This window comes from Trachemys scripta, chromosome 6 (assembly GCF_013100865.1).
Source record: "Trachemys scripta elegans isolate TJP31775 chromosome 6, CAS_Tse_1.0, whole genome shotgun sequence".
Taxonomy (NCBI): domain Eukaryota; kingdom Metazoa; phylum Chordata; order Testudines; family Emydidae; genus Trachemys; species Trachemys scripta.
Genome location: NC_048303.1, coordinates 43,393,525 through 43,406,213, shown reverse-complemented (window position 1 = coordinate 43,406,213; position 12,689 = coordinate 43,393,525). Strand labels below are relative to the sequence as shown.

General features: G+C 40.0%; 1 protein-coding gene across 4 annotated transcripts in view; it reads left to right on the top strand.

Moving 5' to 3' along the window:
* The window catches only part of SV2C (synaptic vesicle glycoprotein 2C), a 183,032-nt gene that overhangs the window by 160,759 nt on the left and 9,584 nt on the right, over positions 1–12,689 (top strand). For all 4 annotated transcript variants that reach the window (XM_034773883.1, XM_034773884.1, XM_034773885.1 and 1 more), the window contains 3 exons: positions 1,635–1,768; positions 3,509–3,712; positions 4,537–4,696. In XM_034773883.1, the coding sequence (XP_034629774.1) occupies positions 1,635–1,768; positions 3,509–3,712; positions 4,537–4,696 (498 nt within the window). The remainder of the gene's footprint in view (positions 1–1,634; positions 1,769–3,508; positions 3,713–4,536; positions 4,697–12,689) is intronic.

The following is a 12,689-nucleotide window of genomic DNA, read 5'->3' as shown; positions in this document are numbered from 1 at the left end:
GTCCAAAATGCAAAAGACACATCTTGCAGTATGCAGGGGACACAATCTGGCTCTTCTGTTGATTGGTTAGTCCTGTTGTTTTTTGTTCACTTTTAAACAATCGAGACAATTTTTTGAACAGGAAGACAAAGCATGGCGGTGTTGTGAAAAAGGATAATGGGTTGACAATGAATTCAACAGATTTTAATCTGAGTCTGTCACAGATGAGAAAAGTTACAGTTGTTAATTAATGAATAGACTGAAGGCATCATTTTCCTGTCCAATACTAGCAGCGAAGTCATTAGCCAGTAACCTATGAAAATCAAAATAGAATTTGGGTCCCCTCTTCCCACAAAAAATGTGATTCTAGCAATTTTATCTGTGAGAAAGTTTAATTCCCACCATTTTTATCTACCTCACAATGATGTTCTTTCACCCCCAACTCCTACTCCTACTTTCTACCCCAAGAAGAAAATTGCTCTTTGACCTAAAAATTAAATCAGTTGTTTAGTATAAGACATGAGAAGTTTGTGTAGTAGAAATTTTAGCTAGACTAAGATTTAGAAGGCTTTGCTGGTATAACTATACTGGCAAAGTGATCCTAGGGTGGATGCAGCTTATGCTGGCAAAACTGTTTTAGCCAGTATAGCTTATTCCAACCAACCCTTCCCCCCCACCCCCAAACCTCTATACTGCCAAAAGTGCAGTTTTGCTGATATAAATGATTCTACACAAAGGGCTTTTGCTGACCCAGCTATGTTGGTCACAAATCACACCTCATCACAGCCCTGACCAACAGCTTATGTTGGCAAAAAGTTTGTGTAGACTTGGCCTAAGAATATTGAGTCTAATGTTCTTATTATATGTATGGTTATCTAATAGGTTTCCTTCACTGTTTAAAATGAATTAAATAACAGGTCAAAAGGCTATGGTATTAGTTATCTGAGAGTCAGTAAGAAGGAGGGGCCAGAAAGTAAGAAGAGCTAGGAACTAGAAAGAGGCAATTTTAGAATAGTGTGCACAAAAATTTCTATGCACAATAATTACAATTGTACATGTAATCACAGTAGCAGCATAAACACATTTCCATTTAGACATCTAGCAGATTATCTGCACATGCAATATTTGTGACTGTGTTCCAGCATTTTTGTGTAAACATTTTTTTAAAATCTGGGCCCAAATGTTGAGCCTGACCTAATGGAGAGGGTTTTGTCTGGCTCAAGAAATAAAGGTTCTTTAAAATCTGTTAGCATCTCCACTACTCATTTATTCCAAGAAGCCAGATTTCTGGAGCCTTAGCGAAGAATACAGTAGCACTTGTGAAATGCTATTTAACATTGCTTTTAAAAGTATATTACATCAGAGTCCTGAGGTTCTTTACATTTTGATTAGAGATTGGTGATAACAAATATTTTATCCTTGTATTAACTATGAAAAGGGTATGCCCAGGAGCTATGAGGAAATGTCATTTTGTGAAATCAATGTATTCAACAATGGTTGCACAGCATCAGTCAATCAGCCATTCTGACTCTGCAGGAAGTATTATGTTTGTGGGCGTGGGACTTCTGAGAATGGCATCCATGTAAGACTGCACAGCTGAATCGCTAATCATGATGCATGAAGGCAGACTGATGGAAATTATTTGTATTGGGCAGGTTTATTATGATGAAGTTTAAATCAGTAACCTTTGAAGATTCCCTTTTTAAGAATTGCTTATTTGAGGACATTACTTCTGTGAGCACATACTTCAGGAACTGTACTTTTGTGGACACCAACTTCTCCAGCACAGGTATGCTGAAAGGACAATCATATCACTGTCCAACTACCGGGGTCTTATTTCACAAAGCCTGCTTGTCAGGAATACAATACACCTCTACTCCGCTATAACGCCACCCGATATAACACGAATTCGGATATAATGCGGTAAAGCAGCGGCTCCGGGGGCGTAGGGCTGCGCACTCTGGCGGATCAAAGCAAGTTCGATATAACGTGGTTTCACCTATAACTCAGTAAGATTTTCTGGCATACCTGTCTAGTAGTGATATGCAATATGCTACCATGTTTAGGGGAGGGGATCTGAGTTCACGACTCGTACTCTTTCTTTCTTTCTTCTCCCCCCATTACCTAGGCCAATAAGAAGTGGGAATATTGCAGAGACAATGGGGCAGGGCCTGATCTTATTTACATGGTCGTAAATCCAGAGTAGCTCCATTTTGTTCAATTAAATCCCATGTAAATGAGATGAGAATCTGGTTCACTGGGCTTAACATTTGGGGGATGTAGCAGCTCTTATTGCTCTCCCACATGGCCATCTTGCAAACAGTGTTGGTAGGGTCCGAGGTAAAAATGGCCAGCCCTCTTTGCCTGAAGGGAAAGTCTATGTGACTCAGGGTCTCAAGGCTGACAGCAGTAAGAGAAACAAAGTGGGAAATGCAGGGTCTGATCTTCCAGAGCAAGTTTGGAGGACGCTGGTGGAAAATATGTCAGCATTTAATAGCTTGTTCACTTCCTGGTTCAAAACGTAACAAATGGAAATGCCAGTGAGCAAGCACACTAGCTTTATACCTCTGGAGAGCTATGTTCAAATCGCTAACATGGTCCGGGGCTAGTATTGAGGGCCCTTGAAATAAATGGTCATATGGGACAACAAGGTGGAAACTGGAGAAGTCACTGATGCTCTGGCCTCATTTGTGTCTCACTAAAAAGGAAACAAACAAAACCCACACCTCAGGCTGTGTTTGCAGAGCTGGCACTTAGGGCTTCTCTATGTGCACCAGGTGTCAATTGGAAAGTGCAATAACTGCCCTGTGTAGACCCTGCTGACATGCTCTAAAAGGTTCCTAGTCCATCAGCAGATTCTACATGGGGTCTTACAGCACCCTCAAATTTACACCCCCCTCTGGAGGGCATTGCTGCCCTGTGTAGACAAGCCCTTAGAAAAACCTAATTGCCTCTGAGTGATTCTAGAGCATTTTTGCAGTCACTTTTTTAGAATAGAACTACAGTTGAAAGCTAATACATCCTAATCCCAAATGAAAATGAGTCTCATCTGAGTTTCCAGTGGATATTTATCCTCACCACAAACCCACCAAAAGGGGGGTGACAGTCTGACATGATTGACAGTCTCTAGACCCAGGTCTGTAGCTGAACAAGACTGAGGAACATTGACCATGCTAAGTGGTGGAAGTTTGTAAATCTTCAGTATGCCGGGTGGTAGGCTGTACTATCAGCCTCCAGCTGAGCAAAGCACATATGGAACTTTAAGCAGCAGTTATGTGCTTTGCTGGATCAAGGCCATAGTCCCTTATTTTCAGGAGCTCTGAATTCATCTGGAAAATGTTTATATATAAGGGGAAAAATACCAACAAGTAACCGCAGTAACTAGCCATATTATACTAAGCAAAGCAGCATGTAAGCTCCTATTCATCAATAAGAGTGTCTAATCTTGGGATGTTTTAAATCATATGCTTCTCGCAGGGTTATGAGTTAGCCGATATTGTTTTTGCTGACACTTGTCTTGTTTCCACAGATCTCGAGCAATATAAATTCATTGACACTGAATTTATAAACTGCATATTTAAGCACAACAAGACAGGATGTCAGATTACCTTTGATGATGACTACAGTGCTTATTGGATTTACTTTGTTAATTTCCTGGGAACTTTGGCTGTGTTACCAGGAAATATTGTATCTGCTCTTCTGATGGACAGAATTGGACGTTTAACGATGTTAGGTATGGGCTTTGCCAAAATCCCTCCAAAAAAACCTAAAGCAGTCTAGATAATACAAAGTTTTCTCTTTTAGGGTTTGCTGTTCATAAAGGCAAGAAGAAATCCCTTCCAGCGACTTTTTCATTAGTGTATAATCCTAAACACCTATTCAAAAACACCTAAATGTTAGAAAGTTTGGAAATTAACAGCTAAGGAGCCCAGCCAACTCTCAACTGCCATATATTTGTTCATCACTCAGTATTACCATAAAATAAAATAAGTATACTATTTTAAGCACTTGTGGTTGTGGGATTTTTAAAAGTGCTCAGTATTGGCTTGCTCCATTAAAGGGAGAGGGAGCTGTGCGCAGGTAATCCTCAGATGGTGGAGCAGACCATTTAGTGAGTATAGGGAACCATCTAGCTAGCATAATTTAGAGGGGCCCGTAGACCGGTTTCTATTTTGGGACATTAGTGGAGGTTGAAAATCAGATGTCGACTCTTCATGATGACAAATTTATGCTCATTTTACTTAAAACTAAGTAATTTATTATGTTGATTTTCTATGAGCAATATCCTACATAAAGACTGAGTCCTACTAAATTATCTTGTTAGTTTAATATGGTGTGTAAATGCATTCCTTGTAATTGCAAGAAGTGTGGTCCCTACTGATAGTTGCCAGAGAAATTGGTTCTGTTTTAGAATTTAGTTTTAAATTCAAATGTGCAGTTTAGTGATTTAAACTGTCCGATGTGGAAAGGCCATTGTTATCCAAAACAAACAAGATTATAAATATTATTATTCTGTAAAAACAATGACTTTTTTTTTTTGGTCTGCCTTGAATATAGGTGGTTCTATGGTACTCTCTGGAATTAGCTGTTTTTTCTTGTGGTTTGGTACCAGTGAATCCATGATGATAGGCATGCTGTGTTTGTACAATGGTCTCACCATCTCAGCATGGAACTCCCTTGATGTCATTACTGTGGAACTGTATCCTACAGACAGAAGGTACATTGATATATAACTGTGTTAGTCCTGCTGGCTTCATTGCAAAACATACTCCAAGTCTTATAATGTATTAGTGTGTTAGTCTTCCACTCCTCATTTCTCTTGCAAACAGAGGGAAAAAGAATCTGGTTTCTGAGCGGTTTGTTTGATAATGATTTGAGACATATTTTGCATCAGATACCTGCTCTTTTGAATTAATACCATAAGAAGTATAGTTGATGTGAAACATGTAGGTTCAAATTCTGCTCTCATTTAGACTGTGCTAATCTGTAGCACAGTCTGTTGTTTTTGTAGATACAGACTAACACGGCTACCCCCTGATACTTGCTAATCTGTAGTGATTCTGCTGACTTCAGTGGACTGATTCTGGATTTACAATAGTATAACTAAAGGGCAGAATTTGAACCAAAGTATAATTGTGTATTGACTGTGAAATGATGTGGAGACTATAATATAATCACTGGCACAGGGATTTAATAGCATCTTTTGGGAGGGCTAATGCGTTTGGCCCAAGTATGAAATATTAATCAGTCCTGTGAGGATTTGTATGAAGGGTCAGCAGGTATCTACATGATCTCTTCATTAACCAGCTACAAAGAAGCCTCTAGAGCACTGCTTCTGACCTTTCCAGGCTCTTGAAGGGCCCCCAGGCCACTTCCAATTTCTGCAAGAAAGTTTCTCATCTAACACTGAGCTCTAGATCATTGGTCTAATGTCAGTGAAGGGATTAGAAGGACAAGGATGTATGAGATGTTGTAGTTCATCAAGAGTAAAACTAGTAGATCTGAAAACTGAGACAGTTTATTTTCTTCCTTTTATTCTTGAAAAAATGGTGTTGTAATTGTTCAGATTCCTGTCAGTGAAGCCTGGGGGGCATCTTTTCTCACATTATTGTACGTCATGTCATGAAGGCATTAGACATTTTTAATACAGGACAAAAAAATACCCAGAAGCTACTTATTGCCTAATGCCTTACATGCTATTCCCAGCTTTTGGGGTGAATATATGCATAGACCTTTCCTCGGGAAAGGAGAAATTATAGATCCAAGTATAAGTACAACACTCACCTCTAGTTCCTCTTTGGCAGAAAAGCTTCAAAGATATTTTCTTTTTTTACACTGGCAGTTCATCTCCATTGTTGTAGCAATCTCAAGATAACCATACCAGATGACTTATGAATCCAAAGCATTCTATTTTTATGTCACTGTGTTTTTATTACACCTCAGGAAGTGCTCTTCCGGTAATAATCATCCCATCAACCAAGCATTATAAACCTTCTTTACAGATAGCTATTTTCTTGGCATTCCTGAATGTAATATAAGTAAATATTTTATTAAAGCCAGGTAGAGGAAAATTACTGTGATAAAACTCATTAATTTTAGTGGAAGAAAAAATATAATATTGTTTAATAATAATAAAAAGTTACTACTGGTAACTACTCCATCTACTTTTTTACATTTCAGCATATATCCTAGTGAGTCTGCATTACATCTTTACTTAATAGTTGCTCTTTAGCAGTTTCTGCTAATACCACTACTACAACAAAGGGTTTTCCTATTTGTCCCTTTAAAACAATTTGCACACAATAACAGCTGCCCACAGTTCCACCACAAAAGATGACTTCCAGCTGAAATTTCTTCTACAAGGGCTCAACCAGAGAGCAAATATTTTTATATTGCATAAAAAGGCTGGTTGGTAGAATCTGCTGATCTTTGACTGGCCTTTGACAATATAGACCAGATTTTCACAAGGGCCAGATTTTCACAAGAGCTCAGCTCCCAGCACCACCTGTTGTTGTCAGTGGGAGCTGTTGAGTAGGAAATCTGGCCCTAAACGTGGCCTTCTGGTTATTTCTATGCAGGGCTGGCCCTATTTTTGCAGAGTTATGTGAAAAGTAACACTTGTGTGGACCCAATTTGCTGCTCCTTTTCCTGTAACTGGCCACCTCTTCCCCTCTCAGTGTGTTCCCATGCCAATTCCTGCCTGCCTGTGATCCCCTCTCCCTGTAGTGACTCCCAACCCTTTGCCCATTTATGAGGCTCCATGGGCTCTGGGGTTCCATCTACATTGCCTAGGAAACCAGGAGCAGAGAAGAAGTACAACTTCTAAAGAGGAACTATAGACCTAATCCAAAAACCATTGAAGTAATTAGACTCCTGTGGGAAGGAAGTGTTCTCTGAGAGTAGTTCCCAAAGAGTAGTTATCAGTGGTTTACAGTCATGCTGGAAGGGCATAATGAGTGGGGTCCCACAGGGATCAGCTCTGGGTCTGGTTCTATTCAATATCTTCATCAATGATTTAGGTAATGGGATAGAGAATACACTTATAAAGTTTGCGGACAATACCAAGCTGGGAGGGGTTGCAAGTGCTTTGGAGGATAGGATTAAAATTCAAAATGATCGGACAAACTGGAGAAATGGTCTGAAGTAAATAAGATGAAATTCAATAACGACAAATGCGAAGTGCTCCATTTAGGAAGGAACAATCAGTTGTACACATACAAAATGGGAAATGACTGCCTAGGAAGGAGTACTGCGGAAAGGGATCTGGGAGTCACAGTGGACCACAAGCTAAATATGAGTCAACAGTGTAACACTGTTGCAAAAAAAGCGAACATCCTTCTGGGATGTATTAGCAGGAGTGTTGTAAGCAAGACACAAGAAGTAATTCTTCCGCTCTACTCTGAGGTGATTAGGCCTCAAGTGGAGTATTGTGTCCAGTTCTGGGTGGCACATTTCAGGAAGGATGTGGACAAATTGGAGAGAGTACAGAGAAGAGCAACAAAAATGATTAAAGGTCTAGAAAACATGACCTATGAGGGAAAATTGAAAAAATTGGGTTTGTTTAGTTTGGAAAAGAGAAGACTGAGAGGGGACATGATAACAGTTTTCAAGTATGTAAACGATTGTTACAAGGAGGAGGAAGAAAAATTGTTTTTCTTAACCTCTGAAGATAGGGCAAGAAGCAATGGACGTAAATTGCAGCAGTAAATTTGCACTTTCCAAAATGTTCTTCAAAATACAAGCTTTCGGGCTCCACAGGGCTCTTCTTCTTCTTCTCCTCTGTGGAGCTCGAAAGCTTGTCTCTCTTTCACCAACAGAAGTTGGTCCAATAAAAGATATTGCCTCACCCACTTTGTCCCTCTCATATACGGGGGACCAACACCGCTACAACAACACTGCAGACGTCCAAGTACAGGCTGACACTATTGACCATAACCATTCTTTCTGTTATAGTCTATTAGGTAAATATATATTTTTATACAGGCCCATCCATATTTACATGTACCCTTATTGGTCTATCAGTCTCTAGATCACCATAAAGAGTTCCTTAACCTTTAGAACCTTCCAAACAATTGTTCTCTCATCCTTCCTTCCCCCCACTCTCCCATCCTTGCCTCCATCCCTGGTTCTGATTACCCTTTCTCTGTGAGACCTCTCAGATCTCCCTAATCCTCCTTTACTCTCACCTGACTGCACACTAGCACACATGCCCAATCCAAAACTGGCTGAGAGCCATAAGGTACTGTCTTGCCTCTTCTTGGTTGCCAGCCCTCTCCCCTGCATGGAGCCATTCTGTCCTATATTATCAGTTCCTTACCGCTACCAGCTGTGCACTGCTTTCTCTACTGTTTCCCTGCCTGTAGGAGAGGTCAGGAACCAGCAATAGAGGAAAGCAAGGTGCAGCTGGAGAGTGGGCTAGAAAAAAAGCAGGTGTTTTCCAGCTGTGGGAGGTGAGGCTTAACATAGACAAGTGATCCAACCCAAAAAACCCTCCCTTCCTTCCAGCACAGCTCCCCAATAGGTCTTAGAAGCTAGCTGGACCCCACACACCTGACAATTTGCCAATGTCATGAGTTTAATAAACTGTACTACAAGTAATTTATGTAATATATTGGCTCTTTGTCAGTTGGGTATACAATGTGAATTTTGAAAATAATCAATGTACATGACATACAGCGACACATTTAATTTTTCCCTGTGTTGGTATGACTACAGGAGAGAGTGCGGGTTGTTTCAGTACCCTAACTGCATTGTGAACCTTCACATGTTTAGGTTTCTTTTAAGTTTAACCTTAGCTGTGAGTTTCCTGGGTTTTCTAGTGCTTGGGTTTGAGGTAATTACAATACTCCTTTAATGTAGTTTGTCCTAAATGACTGGTATGTACTAACTCCATCTTCATACTTTTTGTCTGGACATATAGTATAAATCTTCATCGGAGCTGTTCAACTGCAAATATAAGAGACTACATAGTGTGTGAAATAGGAGATACACCTATTCTCTAATTAAGATTTTAAATGTACACAACAGTAACTCTGATACTTCTGGGTTTTTCTTTACTGCTTTTTAAACACATTTTTGTACAATACAATAATGATTAGCTGCATTGGTCCAGTTTCTAACAGCATAAAACAGGTCATTAAAGATAGTAACTTGTTGAGCATCACCTTCCTTCTGGATGGGTTGCTCAGCCAACAGACTGGTTCTGGAAAGCCTTTGATTAGTCTCAGACTCTCAGTCCTGTAGTATCTGCCCCAAATCAATCTACAGCCACTTAAGGGCCTCCCAAACCTTCTCCCTTCCAAACATTTAAGAAATGTAGGTTTTGAACCCTTAAGATCTTCCCAGATTAATTGACAAGGAAAGTGCTGCCTCGTATTTTCATGCAATCTCAAAATCTTTCTCCCTCTGTTCCCTGAGATTTTTTCTTATCAGAATTATATCTCAATTACACAAAATAAAATTATGTTAAAAGAACATTGTTAAGGTTGCAAAGTCAAGCACAGTCACAAGTTTGGAAATGCCAGAATTAAGGTTGCTTAGCAACCTTAAATCAGCCCCCCTGTATTTATTTTTCTGATGGGACCCTGACTCATTCCGTGCACAGGATGGACAGTGTTCACTCACTGAGCAAGCTAGCCAATATTTCTTTTATCTTCATCATTTAGCATGTGGCTGCATGCATTATTTACTGCACACCATCGAAATCCTGGACTGACTACAGAATTATTAATTACCCTGTGTTTTTTCCCTTAAGGTGCTCTTATTCTAGTTTCTTAGTTCTTCGCAATCATAAATTAATTAATCTTCACAACATCCCAGTGAGGAAAGGTGGTATTATTGTCCCCTTTTCACACATGGGGAACTGAGGCACAATATGGTCAGAAGTGTCCACTAGTTTTGGGTTTCCAATTTGAGACACCTAAGATCTAACTTTTCAGAATACTTAGCATCCTATAACAGTTTATATGTTCAAAGCAGAGCTCCCATTGACTTCATTTGCAGCTATGAGCTGCAGCACTTCTGCAAATCAGATTCCGGGTCTCGAGTTGGACACCCAGAAAATGAGGAACACACAATTAATGAAGTGTGGTTACGTGACTTGCCCGGCATCACACAGGGACTCTGTAGTAGAGGCAGGGATAGAATCCAGTTCTGCAGGCCAGCATTCAACTACCTTAAGCATGACACTGTCCTTTCTCTTATGGCATTCCCATGATTCATTCAGTACACACCTTCCAGCTTCTTCAACAAATGAGGCAAGGGTCCTACAGACAGCAGTCTCCTTCATTGTACAGCCCTGATTTATCCCCAGAGAACGTCCATGCTGTGCACTGAATCAGGCAAGGGATCTGTGGGGAAAAAATAGTATGCAGTCAAGTAATTAAAGACTGTACCATAATGCATATGCACGAGGAGGTAGAATTAAGGTTGCACTGGCAACCAGCTCTATCTATAATACACATTTGAATGGAATAGGGCTAAAATTCTCTAGAGAAGAGATGTTTAGGAAGATTTTCTTACTTTAACATTCAATTGCTACATTCATGTAAATGACAATAGCTTCTTGTGAACTAGTTTGGGGAGCACCATGATTAGAAGTTAGAACTCTCACCCAGGAGTAGCTGTGACCAGATAAATAAGCCAAACCTAAGTGGACTTTGGAATAAGACTGATAAGTATAGTCATCTCATTGTACTTCCTCACAGTCACATTAGATCAAGTAATCCAACAGTTCATTAACTTCACTAGATCTGCCAGACATCTGGATTTTGATCTTGGACAGCTAATTTAGAGTTCACAATGTACTGTAAAATGCAATCATCATCTCCTGCCTTTTCCCAGAGCATTTGAAAAGAGTGCATAGAGTTTGGTCAAAAATGAAAAATTACAGATCTACCTACTACTCAGTGCACCCCTCCTTCATTTCCCTTTCTGAGCCTGGAGAACTCCCCCAGAGTGATCAACATTATCCACAGGATATTTTAAACCCTATGTTGTATTGTTGTTGCTGTCAGAAGAGAAATTTTGTATTCATCTCAGACATAGCTTTGCAGTCACTGACTCACAGTACACTTCCTGGCAGTTATTTTCTACTGCCATCCTGTGGATGTGGTTCAACTGCACTCTGTTGAAACTCATGTTTCTTTTCTTATGACATAAAATGCCTCACAAGTCTTTCTTTGCTGTCTTTATTTTTAGGCTACTGCTGTATGTTTTGTTTCAGATATGATCTCAAGGAGGATTCATATGTAATATAATCCTGATCATTCCCATCTGCTGACTTGCACTTGTCCTGTCCAGCAGATGAATTCAGATAAACTCAGCTGGAAAAAATTTTTGTAAAAAGCACATGGGTTTTATTAACTCACTTGATCTAGTTCTCTAGGTACTTGTCAAAGTGTCTATCTCCTTCCTCCCTCCCTCCCTCTCACTCTTCAGCATCAAGGATGTAAAAATCTAGGACCCCTAATTCTCTGACTAGTTCCTTTTCTTATATCTCCAATTGTATACTTCCATGTGTGGTGGTGAAATGATCACATTTCAGAGATTTATAACCTGACTATACAATTGTCCTTGATGAACCATTAATCTGATGCAGAAAGGCAAATTCTGTGGTCCTACTTGTGGGTAAAATTTTGCACTTTCTTAATCTAGGATATGAAACTGTGTCCTAATGTGAAAGGGGGAAAAAGCTGGACATGCTTGAGTTGTTAACATTAGAAGATTGGCCATAGCATATTGAGGAAAAACTGCTAGCTTCCATTATATCTTCTCACATATATTTCAGGGAGCCATGATAATGCTATTCATAGTCTTATGTGAAGATGTGGATGGAACCTGGCATTGGGTCTGGAAACTAAACTGTCAAATCCCTGGCCTGTACAGACAGGTGCCCCTGCAAATGCTGCTGGGATTTCAGGAAGAGAGTCACTAGGTGCTCTGGCTGCAAGGCCAGACCATTAAGTTTAATAGTAGAAGTACCTGACCCACAGAATATACACGGCATCCAGGGAAAGAGCTCTGGTGATCTATAGGCTTGGGTCACTAACCTCCCATTTTTAGCCACTTTTTTCAAGAAAGCCATTTATCTTTGTCATGTCTTAACTAAACCAGGCCTCCCTTGCACCAGAATTAAAACCTACCTTCTAACTGCCACCACACTGGCAGACCTGTCACACTCCCGTATTTCTGGAGGATTTTGCATATTGTTATTCTATTATTACTAAAAGATATAAAATAAATAATTTTTAAAGAGTTGAACAAATCCACCCCACTGCACTACCTGTATTGATGTGACGTGTTCCTGTCAATTTTCTAAGCTGTGCACAGGATTATGACTACATAACTCCCCCAGACCCTAATGGGAATCACACAGCTAATTCCTCACAGAGAGTCAGAAAACGGGAGTTTGTGCCAACGATTTGCCCATTAACTGATCAATGTAGTGCAGATTGGTACAATGTTTGGTAATGACTTCACGCCTTCAGGCGTCTGCATTTCAATCCACACTGAGTGCTCTGATGATTCACCAAGTTTCCTTGATGATTCTTAGAATGTCAGTACACTTCATCTCCTCTTCGAAGCACAGCAGCAAGGATTGCAGCAGAGATAGAGGGGGAGACTGTGCTCTGTTGTGCTTGGAGATTGGGGCAGATACATACAACATTTCTCAGTCCCTCCATCGTACTAGAATGAGTTATGGGTGCAGT